Genomic DNA, 21,080 nt, shown 5'->3' with positions numbered 1-21,080 from the left:
TAAGTAGAAAGGTAAATATTAAAGATGGGGACTCAGGTGCTACAGGAGGATCTGAGGGAGTTCTATGGGTAATAAAAACAGAAGGAGAGAGATATTCATGGATTAAAACAGGATAAGCTAATTTAAAAAATGGGCGGAAGCTCCCCCCCCCCAGGTCTCCGGCACCCAGGAGGCTGGCAATAACAGAGGCAGCCAGCTTCGAGTACGATCTGAGAGCCTTCCCCAGCCTCCCTGTGGTCAGGAGGACAGAAGCGTGAGGGGGTTGTGGCGAAGGGCACAAGGATGGTTGGCCAGAGTTCCGCAGCTTACTTCCTGCCAGCTCTTCATCCTCATGGGAAGTGCCAGGAGGAGGAGGAGGAGCTGGATGGGGACAGGGAAGAGTCTCTGATTGGCCCTCAGTAGGGAAGAGCACTCTCCCTATTGGGGGAATGCTCCACCAGTGAGGGTCAATCTGAGGCACACATACTTGAAAGACCATGCAGTTTTTATGTGGTATGATGACAGGTACTGTGACCAGAGTGCAACAACTGAAATATATAACTTGTTCAAAATAATGGAATAAGGAAGTTATATACCAACAATGTGTACAGGTGCAGAAATCCAAGAAAGTGAACTTGATAGCCCTGTGGAGACCATCTGAATTAAAATAAATAAAGTAAAAGAACCAAACCAAAGGGCAATACTTTTCTGAAACAAATATATTTCAAGAGAGACAAAATTTATAATAATAGACTCCAATTACTATAGTAAAACCTTTTTATCGCCCGCTCTTCCCAGTGGGCTCATGACGGGTAACAACAATATACAATAAACAAAAAATACAATTTACATAGTTAAAACAATTAGTATATGATTTAGGATTAAAATTAAATCATTAAAAGCCATCTCCTAAAAGCCATTACAGAGAGAGGGCTAGTTTAATGGGCAGAGTAATTTTTTGTGAGTGGTGTTCTTGGGCAGGGAGGCCAGTGGTTTGTTCAGTGGTAGTGTCCTGGCCTCAACCAGTCTGGTACATAGGCTCCATTATTCTTTTTTTACTACTTATGTTGAAGATCCCAGAGTGCCCTGATCTCGCAAAGGAGAGCATTCCACCAGACAGGGTCCAAGACTGAAAAAGCCCTGGCCCTGGTCAAGGCCAGCTTTACTTTACTCTCAGCCTCACCCACCTCACAGGGTGTCTGTTGTGGGGAGAGGAAAGGGAAGGCGACCGTAAGCCGCTTTGAGCCTCCTTCAGGTAGGGAAAAGCGGCATAGAAGAACCAACTCTTCTTCTTCTAGTGTAATATGTGCCCGGAAAGGGTTCGTGCTGCTGCATTCTGGACCAGTTGGATTTTTTTTTATCAGCTTCAAGCGCAGCTCTGCATACAGCATGCTACCAAAGTCTAGAGAGGTGACCGTTGCATGGATCACCTTGCCTAGGTTGGGTGCTGACAAATATGGCACAAGTCATCGTGCAACATTTGGGACCTGGGCTTCCATAGACAGGGAGGCATCCAGAATCACACCCAAGCTCCTGACAGTGGTTGCAGGTGTTAAATTAAACCCTGTCAAGGGCTGAGAGTTGCAAAACAAACTGCACCAAGCACACTATGCCCAATGCATTTCTGACATCTCTTGCTGATAACTTCTTTTTTCAGAAGACGGCAGAACGAATGAATGTACCAGCCACCTTTGACGTAATCCTAATTAACTGTATTGGATGAGATGAAAGCAACGGGAACTTTTAACAGAAAGTGATCATATCATGCTGTAATTCTTGATATAATGGAAAGCTCAAGATGACCATAACCAAATAAGTACCTGAACTTCAGAAAAGCCAAGTTTAAGAAACATAGAGAAATGTTAAGTGGCATCTTATAGTTAGGTAAACCATCAGTGAAATGAGTTAAAGATTGGCAAGACCACCTGAAAAAAGAGTTGCTAAAAGCTCAATAATTTCCACATGCATGCCTTTTGGCACTCACACAGTTAGGCACTCCACTTTTGGATGTGAATCCTTTTGACAAAATTTAGGGCCACTCCGCACAGAAGAAAGAAAGAAGAAAGAAGAAAGAAGAAGAAGAAGAACAACAACAACAACAACAGGTTCTTATATGCCACTTTTCTCTACCCAAAGGAGTCTCAAAGTGGCTTACAATAGCCTTCCCTTTCCTCTCCCCACAACAGACACCCTGTGGGGTGGGTGAGGCTGAGAGAGCCCTGATATCACTGCTCGGTCAGAACAGTTTTCTCAGTGCTGCGGTGAGCCCAAAGTCACCCAGCTGGTTGTATGTGGGGGGAGCGCAGATTCAAACCCGGCTCACTAGATTAGAGGTTCGCACTCCTAACCACCACACCAAGTGAAATGCTTACCCTCTGCAGACGCCATATTTTTGGCATTTTGCACAACGTCGCCAACATCCAGCGTCCAAGCAGCAAATCGGTAACTACATCCTCCATTTTAAAGTGCTTTCTGGAGAATCGCATAAAGTGGATTCCCCCAACCAAAAAGCGCCAGCTAGAGGAGAGCAACCAGCAAGCCACATGCCAAGGAATTGTAGAGCTGAAGTAGCGCCATCTCCAATTCCAATTCCCGCCCACGCACCTGCCTCCCTCTCCCTTCTTCTGGGGACGTTCTTTTTAAAGCAAACTGCCTGGAGCAATGAATAGGCATCAAATCGTTCATTCAAAGCAAAAAAAAAAAAAATCCCCCCAGGTTAAAACACAAAGCATGACTTTCTAAAGTCCCCCCCCCAAAAAAAAGAAAATCGGTCTCGAGATTAACTTTTAAAAGATTCAAGGCTCATGCTTCCAAAAGGGGTGGCATAAAAGCACTCTGCATCTATGATCAGATGCATAAGCGTCTCGCACAAAGCTGAGTCGCGTGTAAAGCGCATTGCTCTCTTCCACCATTTCAAGCAGGCATGTGCAGTGCTAAGAAGTACGAGAAGGCAGCAGAGAGCCAGAAGGTGAAGAATGGCTGGAGGCGCATTATTTTTTAGCGTTACACCCTTTTGCTGGCATAACGCTATTTTTTTCGATGTGCAGAAGTGCCCTGAGTTCTTACCTCTATTGTAGACATCTTTAGAAGAGCTATCTGATCTTCCCGGGTGAGCTCCAAGAAGCCAGGCAGCTGCTTAGCAAAGTCCACAATCTCCTGCACAGAAATTATTGCAAGCTCTGTAAAATGAGCAAAGCGTTGTTGTCGTGCTTCACGATTATGGGGATCTGATATTTGAGGCCATGGCTGCAATTGGGAAGGAAAAGAAATGGGTGTAGGGTGGGGACCAGAGAAACAAAGAGGTTGATAAAGGTAGAAAAAAAACAAATCTAAACATTGAATCATCCCAGTTCCTCCCCAGCCTCATAGCCCTTAGCTTTCAAACAAACCAACCTGATGAAAACAACTTCCACAATTGTTTTTGTCCAGCAATCATCAGCAAGCATTCCACAGCCCCAAGAGCCATCATGCTACAACATGACCCTCTGGCACCTTGAACTAAGGTAAACCCTACTACTTCCCAAACCAGCATTAGGAAGCTTCCATTTGTTCTGATCTAAGGGTCAGTCTTCTGATTTCAGGTACTGTGAGGGGCAGCTCAACATCCTCTCAGGGTCTACTAGCCTGGCCCTTGTTCTCCTCAAAGCAACAGTAGGGCCTGCATGCAGAGAAGGGAGTAAAAGGCTGGGTGGTGGTCACTTCTCCATGGCCCTGCCATATACAAAGAACTCTAACCCAGTGTTGCAATTCCAAGATTTCATTAAGCAGTTTCCCTTGTATAACTCCCCTACAGGAAACAGGCTCTCCTCTGGAAGTCACCTCACTTCTCAGTGGGCTCCCTTCCTCCAGATCCCCTTCCCCATCAGCCACCCAGGTTTCTCATGGCAGCAGCTCTTAAGAATTGGATCAGGGAATTGATCCTGCCCCTGGTTTCAGGTTCCACATTCTCACACACACACAGCCATCTCACATATCCAGGGGAATTCCCTCCCTTCTCGTGGAGGCTCTCCATCCTCAGCTGAGCTGGTTGGAGCCTGGCCACACCTAGACTACAGACCTCTAGGGCAGGTCTTGTCAGGCCAGATCCTCTGGCAAATCCTTTGGATCTTGGCTGCTTTTCCCTTGAGTAGAGTTAACTCTTTCTTGGCCTACTCCAATGTTGTCAGACAAAGTCAGTCACAGGGCCCATCTCAAATGCAGAGCCCCTCATGAGAAGAATTTAAGAAGGATTGCAATTATTGTAGAGTATCAGATGCATGCACAAACACAGCAGCTGGCCAGGCCACCTCAGTTTCATGTCCACTTAACTGACAGCACTGCAAGCCAATTTGAATGAATTGAATTTCCTTGAGATTGTGTGGGTGTTTGCTTTCCCCATCTAGTTTAGCGCCAACTTAAAATATGCCTTTACCGTTACTTTGAGCCTGTCCGTGAAGGAGCGTTGGTTGCACTGCTGCTGAGCTGCCACAAGTTTTTCTATCATGTTAAGTTGCTGAGGTGTCATTTTGGGAGGGATGCTGGGAGGAGACGGTGGATTCTGACGCACAACTACCGTCCGGGCCTGATCATCCTCCTGCTTCTTAAGTTTCTTCAGTTGGATCTGCTCTTCAGAAAGAACACCTGAAAGTTGGGTACAGAACAGGGAGCAATAAAATAAACAAACAAACATTTTTGTAACCCACCCTTCCTGGCTGGCTCAGGGCAACTGACTACAGTAGAAAATATATAACAATTACTATATAATTTAGGAATTAAAATAATTAAAAGTCACCTCCGAAAAACCATTACAGAGAGGTGGCTAGTTTAATGCAGTATGGATCCTAATTCTGTCAGGTGGATCGATAACTAGTTGACAGATTGTACCCAGAGGGTACTTGTTAATGGTTCAACATCTTCTTGGAGAAGAGTGACAAGTGGAGTTCCCCAAGGATCTGTCCTGGGCCCTGTGTTGTTCAACATATTTATAAATGATTTGGATAGGGGTTTAGAGGGGATACTTATTAAATTTGCAGATGCTACTAAACTGGGTTTGGGTAGAAAACACAACCAAAGACAGAATCAGAATACGGGACGATCTTGATAGGCTCGAGAAGTGGGCTAAACTGAATAAAATGAAGTTCAATAGGGACAAATGTAAAGTTCTGCATTTAGGTAGGAAAAACCAAATACACCAATATAAGATGGGGGAGACTTGTCTTGGCAGTAGCATGTGCGAAAAGGATCTAGGAGTCTTAATAGACCATACATTGAACACGAGTCAACAGTGTGACTTGGTGGCTAAAAAGGCAAATGGGATTTGGGCTTGTATCAAACCAAGTATCATGTCCAGATCACAGGAGGTGATGTTACCGCTTTACTCGGCTCTGCGTCCGCCTCACTTGGAGTACTGTGTTCAGTTTTGGACACCACAGTTGAAGAGGGATGTAGAAAAACTGGAGTGTGTCCAGAAGAGGGCAACAAAAATGGTGAGGGTTGGGAGGAGACAGCTGAGAGGGGATCTGATAGCCATCTTCAAATATTTAAAAGGCTGCCATATAGAGGATGGAGCAGAGTTGTTCTCTCTTGCCCAGAGGGACAGACCAGAACCAATGGGATGAAATTAATTTTAAATAAATTCCATCTAAACATCAGAGAGAAGTTCCTGACAGAGCGGTTTCTCAGTGCAACAGGGTTCCTCGGGAGGTGGTGGGTTCTCCATCTTTGGAAATGTTTAAACAGGGGCTAGATAGCCATCTGATGGAGAGGTTGGTTCTGTGAAGGTTCAAGGGGGTGGCAGGTTACAATAGATGAGCGATAGGGTTGTGAATGTCCTGCAAAGTGCCGAGAGTTGGACAAGATGACCCAGGAGGTCCCTTCCAACTCTATGATTCTAATGGATGGAGAAATGTTTCATGAGAGGAATTCTTGGGTAGTTTCTCTGCTGGTACTTTATGAGGTCTTTCAGACAAAGCACTTCAAAATATTTCTGCACAGTCTCCCTATACAGTGCTGAAGCTACCCTGCCTGCCATACAGCCTCCTCCACTCATTGCATCCAGTAAAAATGTCTTCTCTGCCTGAGATTCCCTGCCTAAATATTCTGAATCCAGTGAAAATTCATATATTGCAACCAGAATAGTATTTCCAAGTTAAACAGTTTGTATTATGCATATTGTCTAATTTATAAAACCATTATGTCTGATTTATAAAACCATTATTCCTTTGAAGTTTGTGACTGCATACGGCATAATAACAGTGAGAAATCCCAAGAGCCACATGGTCCCCGCATATTCTATCTTCCATGTTGTTTTGAGTATCACCATTCTTGTCACATACATTGTTCCCGCATGCCTGCCTCTTGGCATTTGCGCAACCGGCACTGCTGGCACTTTCGGCGCATGTACATGTCCATCTCACACCGGCCGCCATTTTTGCAGACATACTGGGCACCCTTGATGACACTGCGGCGGAAAAAGCCCTTGCAGCCCTCGCAGCTCAGAACGTTGTAGTGGAAGCCTGAGGCCTTGTCTCCACAGACACTGCACACCTCATTTCCCAACATCTTGGGGGCAGGCCCCTTCTTTCTTTTCAGGGGAGGATGTCCTACAAAGGGGAAAACGGTTTCTTTTACAGGAAGGCATAGAAGGCTTCACATAAAGTATGAAGAAATTCATCCACATAAATGTAGATTCAAGTGGGTAGACGTGTTGTGTGCTGTTAGTAATATGTAATGTATTTTCGAATTTAAATCTTCAGTCTCAGGACAAGATAACTTGCCAGCACAGCTTGTCACTTGCAGGGATGCTTCCACGCTTGGCTGGAGAGGGATGGGGCCAGCAACTAGTCTCCTTTCATTATTTCTTTTCACAACTGGGAAAGCGTCTGCGATTAATTACTAACATGGACAGTTTTATTTCTCCAATGTTTTTGTGAACTACAGCTGAACTCAAAGGGACTGATTAGTTGTTTTAGCAAAGAATTATCATATAGTATAATATGGCTTAATTTGGATATTATGAGACAGTTTCCTAATTTACCACAATTTACTTTTGCCTTATAGCTGTACACTTATGATCCTTGTTTCATTTAGTCTGAGGAATAGTGCATGCACGCAAAAGCTCATGCCTTGAATAAATTTGTGTTGGTCTTAAAGGTGCTATTGGATTCAATTTTTTGTTGGTCCACATAAATGGAATAATTTGGAAACTCTACATCTGTACAAAGAAAACTTCTAAAGAATATGGATGATCACAGGTTACAGTCCTTCCCAAGTCTTGTTAAAACAAGTGTTTTGGGGAGATTTTGACAGAAGAAGTCGACCAAGCAACACTCCCTTCTTATATATCTGAGGTGATTCAGAAAACACTACATGCCATGATAGCCATTTACATTGTGCTCTAAAACAACCTGGAAGCTTCCTAATGGTGTTCTATCAAAGATATGCAAAAAGATACAGAGGAGACGGAGGAGCCACTATTTTTAAAATTAAAAATGGGAGACTTGCTCTCACATATAGAACAAACCTTGAGTCTAGTTGTACCTTTAAGACAAAGTTTTATTCACGGTGTAAGCTTTCATATATATGCACACTTCCTCAAATATTATGTCACTCAAAATTTGTTCTGCAGCTTCAAACCAACATGGCTACCCACTTGAATCTCACGTAGAGTCTTTTGTTCTCTCTCAATCAGTCACTGGAGGGCAGCATTGTTTGTTTCTCAGAGTCAAACAATAGTGTCTTTAGGAAACAAAAAAGCCTCGTGACATATTGAAAACCAATCAATTTATTATAATATAAACTTGGTGGACCAAAATCCTCAGATACATTAAGTGTCCTCAGATGCATCATCATGCACTTGAAGTTAAGGTTGCCAACTTCCAGGTGGTAGCTGGAGATCCCCCAGCAGTATGACCTCAATTCTCCTGGAGAACATGGCCATTTTGAAAGGTGAAACTTGTGGCATTATACCCCATCGAAATCTCTCCCCACCCAAAACCATACCCTCCTCAGGCTCCATCCCCTAAATCTCCAGATTTTTCCCAATACAGAGCTGGCAGCCCTAGATGAAGTGAGCTCTAGTGCAGTGGTCCCCAACCTGCGGGCCGCGGCCCACTGCCGGGCCGCAAAGGCCATGGCGCCGGGCCGCAGCTCCCTCTCCCCCCCCCCCCGCAGTAAAAAACTTCCCAGGCCGCAAGCTTGCGGCCCGGGAAGCTACTTACTGCGGGAGGGCGGGGAGAAGGAATCGGGGCCGGGCCGCGCCCGCGCGGCCCAATCCGCAGGCTCGGCCCGCGGGTGCGGCCCGATCCGCGGGCGTGGCTCACGGGCGCGGCCCAATCCGCAGGCGTGGCTTCCGGGCGCGGCTCGCGGGTGCGGCTCGATGCGCGGGCGCAGCCCGAAGCGTTGGCGTGGCCCACGTGGGCGCGGTCCCCGCGGGCGCGGCCCGATGCCCTGCCGGTCCCCAGCCTAATAAAGGTTGGGGACCACTGCTCTAGTGCACAAAAATGTGGAAAAGAACCCAAAAGATCTTTGTTGTTTTTCTGCTACCCATCTAGTATATTTTTGTAAGATTAAAAAGTGTGGTGGAAGAAGCATGGCTTTCCTTGCTTTGTACACACAAAGACTGCAGTCTCACAAACAATACAAAAGCTATTTACCATAGACAAGAAGCAGATGACAGCAATCCCTCTATCAAACTACTTGCAAGTTTCTAGCGAAATGTCACTTGTAATGTGTCTCCAGTCCCCCCAAACTGGTTCCACCGCTCTTTATTTATCCAACTTCCTCTACCATGCTCAAATCAACAGACAAAATACATACTTGATTACAATGCTTTTCTCCCTGTGGTTTATCATGTGCAAAGTGGTTTGTTCTTGTTTCTCCCTGTGGTTTACCATGTGCAAAGTGGTTTGTTCTTGTTTGGTTTTGATTCTTTAAATATAGGGAAACATCCAAAAATACCCCACCTACAATCTGAACTATTACAATCCTAAATTCTGCCACTTTCAGCTACATCAGCCTGGTGTATTCATTTGTGTCAGATAAGGATCTGCAAGACCCAGGTTTGAATCCCCACTGCCCCTGAAGCTTGCTGGGTGGCCTTGGGTGCTCGCTCTCTCGCTCTCTCTCTCTCTCGCTCTCTCTCTCTCTCGCTCTCTCGTTCTCTCGCTCTCTCTCTCTCTCTCTCTCAGCCTAATCTACCTCACAGACTGGTCTATCTAAATCAATCTAAATCAAAATTAATTCCGTCTATTCTGGATAACATGCTCAAAATATTCTGCCCAAAATATTCACTCTGTTTAAAAATAGGACTTGATCTTACCTGGGTGCTCAGGTGTGATCTCTGACCCACAGAAAAATGCAAACCTTTTCTCCTCCATCTCAAATACACTTGTTTTTTTCCCATGGTTGTGTGCAGCGAGTTGCGTGGGACCCATGATGACCTCCTTAGTGGTGCTCACATTCCTCTAATCTCTGAAACACGGTTGCTGCGAATCTCAGCACTGCATTGCTGCTTTGTTGCCAAATGAAGATGCCTATGGAAGAAAACGGAAGCAGAAGAAAACAGTACAATTCCTGAAGCTACTAGGAATATTTTTTTACACACATCATTTCCACCAGTGTGTCAACCCGTACTGCCACTGTTTCCTCAGAATTGTCACCTCTTCCTCTTTAAGTCATAATCATCTGATTTTAAAGCTGACTGCCTTCTTGCCAACTTTTGCCCATCGCCAGCTTTTCACTGCCCACTTCCCTCTCTTTTTGTGTAGTTCCGTTTTACCTTGACTGGTAGTTAATGTAAGATGTTTAGACAGGAGATTTGGTAAATGTAACAAAACAATACAAAAGATGGCTCTGCTCCCTGCAACCTAATTAAAAAATAAACTTTATGGAGTCCAGGCTTCTAAATGTTTCATTGTGTATTAGATCTCGATCCTACTTCTTCATAGTTTATGAGATGTCTCAAAATAGAATTCTTAATGTTACCAACCAAACCATTAACAACCAAATAAGTTAAACCAGCATCAGATACACTACAAACATTGGAATCAGCAAGACAGTTGCAAAAAAAATATTTCACCAAGGACCTGGGAAAACAAGAAGGTCTTCTGTGTGTTGCCTAAAATCCCAAAGAGCACTAAGGCAGTTTTTTTTTTAAGTGCGGTTTTATTCCCACAACATGAAAATCAGGATGCCACAAGTTTACTTTCCCACTACCCTCAGCTTAGTAGTTAAACAACAACAAAAAATAAAAAACAACAAAAAAATTTAACAGACTCAAACGTATGCCTAGATGGATCTCGAAATGGATACATAGTCTATCGAGCAAAAACACCAAAATCTCCTATAGAGCTTCACAATCTACCTTGGTTTTCTACCATGTGATTGATTTGGGATCTTCTGCAAGTTGGCAACTACAGCACTCATGCCCAATTCCAAATCATTTATGAACAAATTCAACAGTACTAGCCCCAATATGGATCATTGTGGAACGCTACTACTTACTTCCCTCTATTGACAGAACTGTTAATTTATCCCTGCCTTCTGCTTCCTGACATTTTCCATTTAAACCTCGGTCTAGCAGATTAATCTAGCACTCTCTAACCATGACCCCACACTAGTTCTCACCACACTAGAAATTATATGGGGAGAAGGAACTAAAGTCCTCAATCCTGCATCACTTTCCTGATTTGAAATGGTCCAGGGAAGTCAATATATGCCCTGCTGAGGAAACTTACAGGCTTCATGAACGTTTGACCAGCAGGCAAAGAGTAGATCCCCAAGGATATGTCCAGTGTGAGAGAGACACTTAATATGTTTGTGTGCGTGCGCACGCACTATAATCCCAGTCACAATCTGACCACAGATCTCGCCATACACACCTGATCAAACAGAATCCAAGGAACATCCTGCTCTAGGAGTTGGTTTCAGGCAAAGAGTTCAGGTAAATATTTTACATTTTGAATTAGGCATTATTTTCTTTCTATTCAGTTTTACAGACACCCAATAAATTAGCTGAACAGTTGAATTAAAAACAGTTATAAACCATTCTTATTCTATCTAGCACAGATATTCTTATTCTGTCTAGCACAGCGGGAAACCTGTCGTCTTATTCTTTTCTTGATATATGAAATGGAATCTCACAATGATTTCACAAGTCCAGAATTGTGCAAGTTTTTAATTTTTTCAGCTATACATATTAATCTCCAGAATGTGTATGCTTAGCTAGGTCATTAGCAGATTAAAAACCTGCAACTATAACAATTTATTTAATTGAATTATTCTATTTTAGATGATCAACACTAAAAAAAAACCTCAACCTATTATCAGGTTCAAAGTTTACAAACCATTCCCAGGTTGTCCCCATCATCTCCCATTTAAAGGGGGGGGGAGAAATCAGATAGCAGATGATGTGAAAGACTGCATCTGAGCCCCTGGAAAGCCTGTTGAGACAATACCCCTATTCACAAGTTACACTGAACACATATACAGCCTGCATGTACATACATACAGCTGTTTGTATGAAAGAGCCAACAAGAGTTCACAAATGAGACCTATGTATCTGAGGGACCGCATTTCCAAGTATGTCTCCCAAAGAGCTCAGCAAATGCCAACTGTCTAGTGGTCCCCGGCCCCAAAGAAGTGCAGCTGGCCTCAACCAGAGCCTGGGCTTTTTGACCCTGGCTCCAGCCTGGTGGAATGAGCTGCCAATAAAGATCTGGATCGTTTTGGAACTAGCAATGTTTTAAAGGGCCTGTAAAACAGCCTTCTTCCACTAGGCATATGATTGAGGCCAATGCCAGCATTTGAGAACATCTTTGAATGGGCCCTCCTGCCTGCACCTTATCCCCTCCATCTGAACCTTGGGGGATTGTAAAATTAGTCTGGATCTACTGACCCTAGGTTCATAGGGAATTCTGATATGGAGCGGTTTGCCTTATGTTTTAGGATTTAAAAGTAATTTCCAATTTGTTTTGTATTTTTAGGAATATTTGCATTCGATTTTAGTCATGTTTGCCACTCTTAGACCAGTGTTGGAAAGGGGAGGCCTAAAAATAAAATAAATAAAATAAATAAATAGTTTCAGAATATGATACCTGAGAAAAGATGGAGATGCTAATTCCTTCTGCTGACTTTTTTGGTGTTCCAGACTAGTCTATATTTTGTTCCATACAGTGACTGTCAGTCGTTTATTGTGATGCTAATCTGTCCTCGCCCCTTCAAACCCAAAGATTCAGAGGCAGCTGTCATGGCTTTCTGCATCTGTTTGCAATCCCTGCCTTGCAATAGATGTCTTTTAGCTGAAGGCACCTATCATAATTGTCCGCTTCTGCTTTACTTAAGGTGCCTCTCAGCATTTTGGACCCTTCCTCTTTCAGTTGCCCCTCTCCACTATCTTGCGAAGCACATTGTTCAGCTGAATTGTGTGTTCAGAGAAGCAGGCAGGGATGTTCCATGCAACCATTTTAGGCAGCTTTGTGATCTGAAGAGCACAAAAGGTGCTTAGCACCTGAAGAACTCTAACGCCTAACCCCCTCCCCCCAGCACCTTTTAACTTCTGGTTTGTTTCCCAGGGGGGAGGAAAGTACGTTGTTACTTGAGAATCATGATGTGGCAATGGTGGGGGTGGGTTAGGCCTGTCCCAAAAGAGCCTGAGAAAAGGGGTACTGGAAAGAGCAAGAGGAACAATTGCGAGAGAGTGCTGTGAGAACATTTAACTTCCCTGTGAAAAATCCTCAGGGGAAGTGAGGAAGCCTTTTAGGAAGTTTGTTAAAATTCTGCAGGGCAGCATAAAAAAACTGGAGGAATTGACCATAGCAGAAGGTCACTGTGGCACCAGCCTGTCGCGTGTCAAGAAAACGAGTGTCTCTTTGTGAGCTATCAGGCAGCCTTGTCCTCTCATTGTTACATCTCTCTGACAACATGATTATCAGAACAGAGCAGTTGTGGCTAAAGATTGCAAGTAAGACCTCGCAAAATGGAAGTCAAATGTAGAAAAACATCCTTGTTCCCATCTGGAAGCCTTATAGTGCAACTCTCCAAAGTCCATTGAAGTAACTCTGTTTAGGACTGCAGTGTAAACCCCCCACCCCAACAAAAAAAAAAAAACAACAAGGAGGAAAGGGGTCTGGTTGGATTTACTGTGCTCCTCAGAGACTTCTCAGTGTATCAGTGGTATTCTGGCCACTCACTCCTTGCCGTGTTGTGACCCCGACAGTCAGTCAGTCAGTTTATTCTTGTGGTCCTCAACCAATGCAATCACTATCAGAATGCAATCACAATTATAACCATCGATAACTTTAAAACATTTGAAAAAACATTTGAGCCTTCGGGGAGGGCGGTATATAAATATAATAAAGAAAATAAATTTGTTTCATCAAATTTGTCTTTTCAATATATTAAAAAGAGAGGGAAAGCATGAGTTTGTGACTGAAAATGCAAAACTTAAAATTTCAACCTCTTTTGATGAGCTCCCATCCACATACTAACCACAGCCGACCTTGCTTAGCTCCCAAGATCTAATGAAACTGGGCTAGCCGAATTTATTGCAGAAGAGTAATTGGAGAGGCAGTAGGAGATAAAAGCTATTTAAAGAGAGGAAACTTCAAGGTTACAAAGAGATTATTTAAAAGAGGAAAGGCGGAAAAATAGGAAGAACTGGATGCGATTAAGAAAAGAACATTTTTGTTAATTTCCTAACATTTATATAACATAATCTTAAATGGAATTATTCCAGATTCAGGTTTCAGAAACACTGGCTAATCCCATGTTTGGGAATAACTGGCATGCAGTTTTCCTGAAGTCCTGAAGCAGACGAGTCACTGAAACTATCGGTTTTAATATATGTGCTGCCAAACATGTGTTGACTTTGAACTTTCTTAATGACACACCACACATCACTTAGTCAAGTGAAGCATGTTATTGCCCAAAGGACACTCATCAAATTGCAACTCACTTGTAAACCATGTGTGAATTACAAGAACACTGGTTAGACACTATAGTGCCTGAGCACATACACCTGACAAGGAAGCGGAGTTTGAATCTTATTCAGGTTGGGAAGGAATATAGGTTCAAGAAAGTGGCTTAGAGCAGGGGTAGTCAACTGGTGGTCCTCCAGATGTATACATTCTTTACTGAAGCAAACGCTGGCAGGGGCTCATGGGAATTGTAGTCCATGGACATCTGGAGGACCACAGGTTGACTACCCCTGCCTTAGAGAGCAATATCGCTACATTGCAACTGCCACCCTCACCTGGCAAGAAAACAAAACATTAAGTAAAGACCACTGGTCCTAAAGATTTTCTGTCCTACATCCTTCCATTTTTTTAGGTCTTTTTCAGAACACAAAATCCTGTTTGTTCCCTACTGCATTAGTCACCGGAGACTCACAAGACATAAAAGGCAACTTGGTGTCAGAAAAGAGATCTTCCCAATTGCACAGCGTACACCATTCTTATCCTGCACCGTTCAACCTGAGGCACTGAAACACTTCCATACTGATGATCCAAAAAAACCCCAATCCTATTATCCTTACCTGGCCCTGCTGTTTTAAGTGTATAATTCTCTATTTCCTACCGTGCCAATGGCTGTCTCTATCTTGCTTGCCGTCCCCACATCTGCCTCCCACTGACTGGTGACCTTAAGAGTTCTCAGCAAGTCAAGGAGAAAAGAGAGAAGGCTGGGAAGGCTCTGAGATACAAGCGGATCCCAGAATGTGCTCTGCTCCCTCCCCTCCCCACAGGATGCACTTGGTCCTCCAATCAAGGGAACAAGAAAGGAGAAGAGGTTATTCCAGTTCATCCTTCTGGCATTTTCTCCCCCACACTGCTTGCTGAAACACCAGCTTTCCGAATTGCTGCAATCATCAGAGATGGATGGTTTACCTGCCTGAAGAGACTGGGAGCAAGCAAGAAGGTAAAGTCAGGGGCCTGGGACAACCAGAAATGTCAGCATGAACACTCCTATGGAAATAACTTTACCTGGTCGTTTGATCCAGCTCTGTAGCTAAACTTTAATCAGAGTCACATTTAACAGTCAGGGTTTCTCTAACCACAAGATTGCTGAAAAAAGGAAATTTGAATCTATCCAAACTCCTATGCTGTGTAAGTGCTAAGTAACTCTTGAGTTATTTACTCAAGTAAGTAGTACTTGAAGTACTGCGGCACTAAATAGCTCTTACTTTTTGTTACATATCCATGGCCAGGCTCCTTGCTATTTCCCATCTTTAGTTATTCCAGGTAATGAAGGAAGCTTAACACATGCACACACCCTGTCACTCTGCCCCACTTTCCTCAGTGCAGTACATCAATTCAATACCAGCCCTTCTGGGCAGGTGCACTGCAGGATCTAGAATTGCCTCCAAGATGTACTGCCAACCTCTTTCAAACCCTAAATTATTGCAGGGATAACAAACAGATAAGATATGAGATTTGGGAGAGGAAATATTGGGCAAACACCTTTGGCCAATTCGTTGAAAATGTAACTTTCTGTCAGATAAAGTTGTTCTGCCCTTTTGATGCAGAAAACCAGGGCCAGGTATTGGCTTTCAGCAGTGCAATGTGCCTGCTTCTTATTAATACCGCAAACAAGAGATTACACATTATCAAAATACCAAGTTTAGCAAGAGCAAAAAGGACATCAAACATTCAAGTCTAAAAAGTGACTGCAGAGCCTCAAAGCTGACTAGGATGTGTGAGTTTTGTTCATGGAGGATGTATGTGTCAGTGACTAGCATGACAGCTAAATGTAGCCTTCATACTCAGAGGCAGAATACGATATTGGGGCAAACAAGAAAGAGCTGCTGCCTTCAGACCTTGCTTGCAATTTTCACTGTCAGATTTCTGAATGTCAGCTTTTGGAAATAATATACTGAGCTGTTCATGAAAATAGCTATATTCCACCTCCCCCAATGAAAAGGGCTTCGAGGTGGCTTAAATCAGCATGTAAAGAAAAAACAACAGCAAAACAATAAAACAGTAAGATCACAATCACAATGTCAACCTGAATAGCCTCAAGCAGCACAAATTAGACTCCCCAAAAGGCCTTCCTAAAGGTTGCCTAGATGGGAGCTCCCTGACTTATTCCCGAAGGCCACCCAAAGAGAGAGCACCACCATCAAAGATTCCCACATTCAGGCTGAGACAGAAGAGACTTCCATAGATAGATGGGAGAGAGAAATGTACTTCCTATCTCTTTCAAAGTTTACATTTAGAAGCACCCTAAATGATTGCAAGGATAGCAGAAACAGCTAAGACACGAGATAGGGGGGAAGAAATATGTGAGATACACTAAATAAAGTTAGATCTTTCTTCTAATACCAGCAGGAATCTTTATATAGCACCAAAATAATTTTAGAAAAAGAATGGCTTAAAGCAGAAGAGTAGAATGAGTAAATCAAATATAATCAGTGGCTTCAGAAAAAAAGAAATTACTAACAGAAATTGTGGGTGTTCTATTTTTACAAAAGCTGACCAAACAAGTACTTATTTCAGTTTTAAAATTATCTATAGGTTTATTTTTTAAGTAAAAATGAAATAGCAACTCTGGAAATTGGAGAACAACTGGAGAATAAATTGTGCAACTCAAGAGCTGTTGCTGAGTATTTCCCATTTCTCAAAATGACTCCACTACACCCTTTCTCACACACATGTCCCCCTAAGGACGGGACAGAGACTGGGTTCAATGCTTGGGTGGTTAAAGGAAGGGAGCAGAGAAGTGACTGTGCTTTTGAAGCCCAACAGCAATAACCCAGAGATCTTCACTCTAACTGCAGCACAGTGCTGACTGATTCCACCATCAGATGGACTGCAGGAAATGGAGTCATGACTCTGACATTATCAGGGGATTCAAACAAGAAAAATTCAGTTAGCATTTTTCCCAGGAGAGGAAAGCAAAGGAGATTTGCATGAGTGATCCTTTTCTCTTCCTATCTTCAGCAAAGCATCAGGGAGAGCCAGCTTGGTGTAGTGGTTAGGAGTGCGGACTTCTAATCTGGCATGCCGGGTTCGATTCTGCACTCCCCCACATGCAACCATCTGGGTGACCTTGGGCTCACCACAGCACTGATAAAGCTGTTCTGATGGAGCAGTAATATCAGGGCTCTCTCAGCCTCACCTACCTCACAGGTAATCTGTTGTGAGAAGAGGAAAGGGAGGGCGACTGTAAGCTGCTTTGAGACTCCTGGTAGAGAAAACCGGCATATAAGAACCAACTCTTCTTCTTCTAGGTTGATATGGGCAGCCTGAGAAAACCCCAAGAGAGCCCACCTCAACAATGTTCCAGATCAACTCCACACTTTCATCTCATTTAAGTTACAACATTTTTTCTCATTTATTTTGGCACAAATTAGTTTCAATACATCATAGCTGCTATTCAAATCTACTTTGTATCAGAGAATGACTGAGGTCTAGTCTAGCCAACACAGTTCACCTCCCACTTCAGGACAGATCCCAATAGACCTCTGACTACCTGGAACAAAAGCCCTGTCCAGACAAAATGGTGATAAGACAGCCTCAGCTTTAATGTTGAAGTCTCCCAGGACAACCAACCTAGGAGTCCTCAACATCACTCCTGATACCAGCTCAGGTACGGAAATTGTTAGGCAGTAGGGTGGGCAGTACACTGACAGAATCCCAGTCCTGTCTCTCAATCCCAGCATTAGGAACACAGCATCAAAACTGGCCATGTTCTGGATGGGGTCACAAGCTTGGGTGATAGAATCCTTATGGACAGCAACACCACCCTCTTGCTCACCAGGCCTATGCTGATGTATCACCTAGGTCAGGGGTAGTCAACCTGTGGTCCTCCAGATGTCCAGTGTTTGCTGGCAGGGGCTCGTGGGAATTCTACTCCATGAACATCTGGAGAACCACAGGTTGACTACCCCTGAACTAGGGCACAACTGAGAGAAGTTTCTCCCCTAGCCAAGGTTCAATAATATATGCCTGGTCAGCAGTCTTATTAAGTTTACAGCTCCCTAGAAGATCAAAAAACTAAGAGAACATCAAAGTGCACGTACAGGCTCCAAGGTATCATAAGTTAATAAGCAAAGTTGAATGTTGCAATGCCTATCTTCAGGACTGTTTTAAGATTGAATGTTTGCTGCTGAAGATAGTTCTATTTGTTAGGGATACCAGATCTGTCCCAAAGACAAAGAATGTTTTAAAGCCTTGTCTTTCTACAAGCTAATAAAAAGCAAAAGGAACCACTGGAAATAACATTGCACAAGATTTCAGACATTATATTAACTTTGTTGCCCTCATCTCCACTAAAATAAATGGGGGAGGGGGGAAGAGATAATCGGAAATTATGTATATATACATTCTTTACTGAAGACAAATACTTAGTAAATTAGTAAAATTAAAAAATAGATACTCCCATTAAACCACAATGAAGAATTCTTTCCAAGGAACACAGTGAAAGAACATAACAGGGAATAGAGCAAAGCATTATAGGAGTCTGCCTCCTTCTGACCCCAATGCAAAAAACATATAGCAAATTAAAAAGGGGACGAAAGCCCAAAGTGGAATGCCAACTCGTATCATCTAATCAAAGTTCAAAGTGAGGCTAAAATTAGGTATGTCTCCTAATGTGGAAATGGTCTGGAAGAAGGGAAAAGCAGCTGGACGCAACCACAGGCTTGTCTTTAACTCCTTCTCGTATTACTTAATAGGGTTTGTAAAACACAGGAAAAACACCTTCACAGCAAGAAAGCTCAGACAGAATGAAGGCAGCAGTGGAGGTGAAAGGTACTACTCCTCTGGGAGCCAACCAATCAACATAGACCTCTGTATAATTTTCATGCTGAAGGTGTGGCTGAGGGGGACAGAAAATCCAAAAGAGGCAGGGCATCTGCACCCAGAAGACAGTGCAATAGGCCTGCATTTCTCCTATGAAATTGAGAAAATCCACTCATGGATATGCCAAGGAATAAGTAGTGTGACTCCAGAGTCAATCCTGAGCAGTGCAGATTGGAGGGAAGAAATTAGCAGCATCGGGGTCAGGTGCAGATTGCTTTTTTAAACCGAGCCCAATGAGCTTTAAAAACCCAATCCAGATAAAGCTCATATAGGGGGGAAAGTTACAAAATTCAATGTGCTATATATGTCATACTAGAGCAGTCTCTGGCATAGAATATAATCTCCACGGTTTGCAAAACATAGTAATGGGGATTATGAGTATCAGTCAGCTAAAGGGTTAATGCCTACAAAGTTTCCCGATCTATAGCAGGTGACCAAGCTCGATAGGTTTCTTCCAAACCTACCATGTTCTGTCAGTGAACTTGTCTAGCTTAGGCCTAACTATAACAACCAGAGGCAGTCAATTTGACTGTACACTGAAGAGCTGTGCAAGCAAAAAGAATATTCTGGCTGCTGGGATTCACAAGAGAATTGAGATCATTAGTGGGGTTTAAGCTTATGAGTTAAAATGAAGATAAATATGAAAAGAGGGCCATATAGGAAAAAAAGGGTGGGGAGCATAGAAGAATGCATGCGAACTTTCACAAAGCAGAAAAATGTGTGTACTTGGAATTCCTTCTGTGGCATGGGTCAAACATCAGGCTGAACTTTTTGCAGACTTTGCCCTGCCAAGTCTCATTCCCTTCTCACATCTAACATCATTACAAAATGACCTGCTGGAAAACAGTCCTGCAAGACAGGCAGAGTCCCCTTGGCTCCAGGCCAACCAGTGACATGGCTGCACTCAGGGCACACCCACCAGATAAGAAACAAGAGCCTTGAATTTCTCCCAGATAACTTCAAACATTCAGAATGCCCCTGTGTTCTTCCCAAACCACTGCCCTGACTAACACTAATAGAGCTGTTCTGAACAAACAGTAATATCAGGGCTCTCTCAGCCTCAGTGGGAAGAGGAAAGTGAAGGCGACTATAAGCCACTTTGAGCCTCCTTCAGGTAGAGAAAAGCGGCATATAAGAACCAACTCTTCTTCTGCTGCTGCTTCTATTAGCCAAGACTTGTTTCAGACTACAGGCAGAAAACTCGTACCACCACTTAGAAAAACACATTTTCTTCCAATAGCTTCAATCTGGGGTCACTGGGCCTACATATACCACTGGTTACCTAAACAGAAATCAGAATCAGGTACACTACATAACTGTTATTGGTCCCCACAAAAATTATGTTTGAAACATTACATGCACACGTTTCTCTTACTTTTTCCATTTGGATTTTCTGGGTCTTTGATTAATGAGCAATCTATCACATTAATGAGCAATCAGGTCCTCTGATACCACACCTTCAAGCAAGGTCATGGTCAGGCAGTTACTACTAAAATTCTATTAAAAGGCTCAATTCACCTCCTCTAAGCTTTGAGCTTGCCTTTGCTGTGGGCTAATAGTCACTACTCAGGTTCTACAGGTGACCATGCATATAGGAAATGTATTGATCAGTGGTGATATAAGCGGTTACCAAATGTCTTCTTTTTAGAGGATATATCCTCTTTTTTTGGTGCCTGCCCTCTTTTAGGCTCCTTTTAAAAAACTGATTAAAATGTTTTCTTTTGGGATTGGAAATTTAGGAATATTTCTAGTTGGTAGCAATTATCACAGTTTAAGAAGTAAGGGCATGTAAAATTAGATTTGTCATAATGATCACTTGTCTGAACTAGTCAGAGATCCAAGATCAGTCATTAAAAAAGTATTGCATACAGAATGTAAAATACAGCAGAGAGTGCTACATAAATCGATAAAACAATCAGTAAGATAGTATGAAGATATAGGGAGTAGTCAGTCAGGGAATATGTCCTCATTTTTGCTTTTCAAAACATGGTAACCCTAATAAAAGGGGGAAAGACATTAGTGCATAAAGAAAAATCAGATCAGGCCAAAGACCTGACGATCAGATCAAAGATCAATCTACTCCAGTATTCACTCTAACAGGGCCATCCTGATAATTCTGGGAAATTTACAGAAGTACATAAAACTATCACTCTTCGCCACTACCTGGTACTTATGGTGATTGCAAGGTGATCCTGAAAGACAAGGTAAGAACTTAACTTTTTAGGAAAAATGGGGGACTGGAGACAAAGAACTGTATGCCCCATAGACTTTTTCGATGCTAATTCTTTTTATGTTAAAATGTTAATCTGTGCTATCTGATTTTAT

The 21,080-nt window shown here is 43.0% G+C and overlaps 1 protein-coding gene across 3 annotated transcripts in view; it reads right to left on the bottom strand.

The window, feature by feature from the left end:
* Positions 1 to 21,080, bottom strand: part of NR1H3 (nuclear receptor subfamily 1 group H member 3) — a 32,149-nt gene that overhangs the window by 8,956 nt on the left and 2,113 nt on the right. For 2 of the 3 annotated variants that reach the window (XM_077322396.1, XM_077322397.1), the window contains exons 2-5: positions 9,278 to 9,491; positions 6,294 to 6,560; positions 4,391 to 4,599; positions 3,046 to 3,225 (exon numbers count right to left, since the gene is read on the bottom strand). In XM_077322396.1, coding sequence (XP_077178511.1) covers positions 3,046 to 3,225; positions 4,391 to 4,599; positions 6,294 to 6,560; positions 9,278 to 9,392 — 771 coding nt within the window. In that variant the 5' untranslated portion in view covers positions 9,393 to 9,491. Of the gene's footprint in view, positions 1 to 3,045; positions 3,226 to 4,390; positions 4,600 to 6,293; positions 6,561 to 9,277; positions 9,492 to 14,532; positions 14,657 to 21,080 lie in introns of those variants that run through there. The other variant, XM_077322398.1, reaches the window with a different exon arrangement.

The sequence above is a fragment of the Paroedura picta genome, chromosome 2 (genome assembly GCF_049243985.1).
Source record: "Paroedura picta isolate Pp20150507F chromosome 2, Ppicta_v3.0, whole genome shotgun sequence".
NCBI classification, from domain to species: Eukaryota; Metazoa; Chordata; class Lepidosauria; order Squamata; family Gekkonidae; genus Paroedura; species Paroedura picta.
The sequence above is the reverse complement of the archived record's forward strand: the minus strand, read 5'-3'. Positions and strand labels throughout refer to the sequence as shown.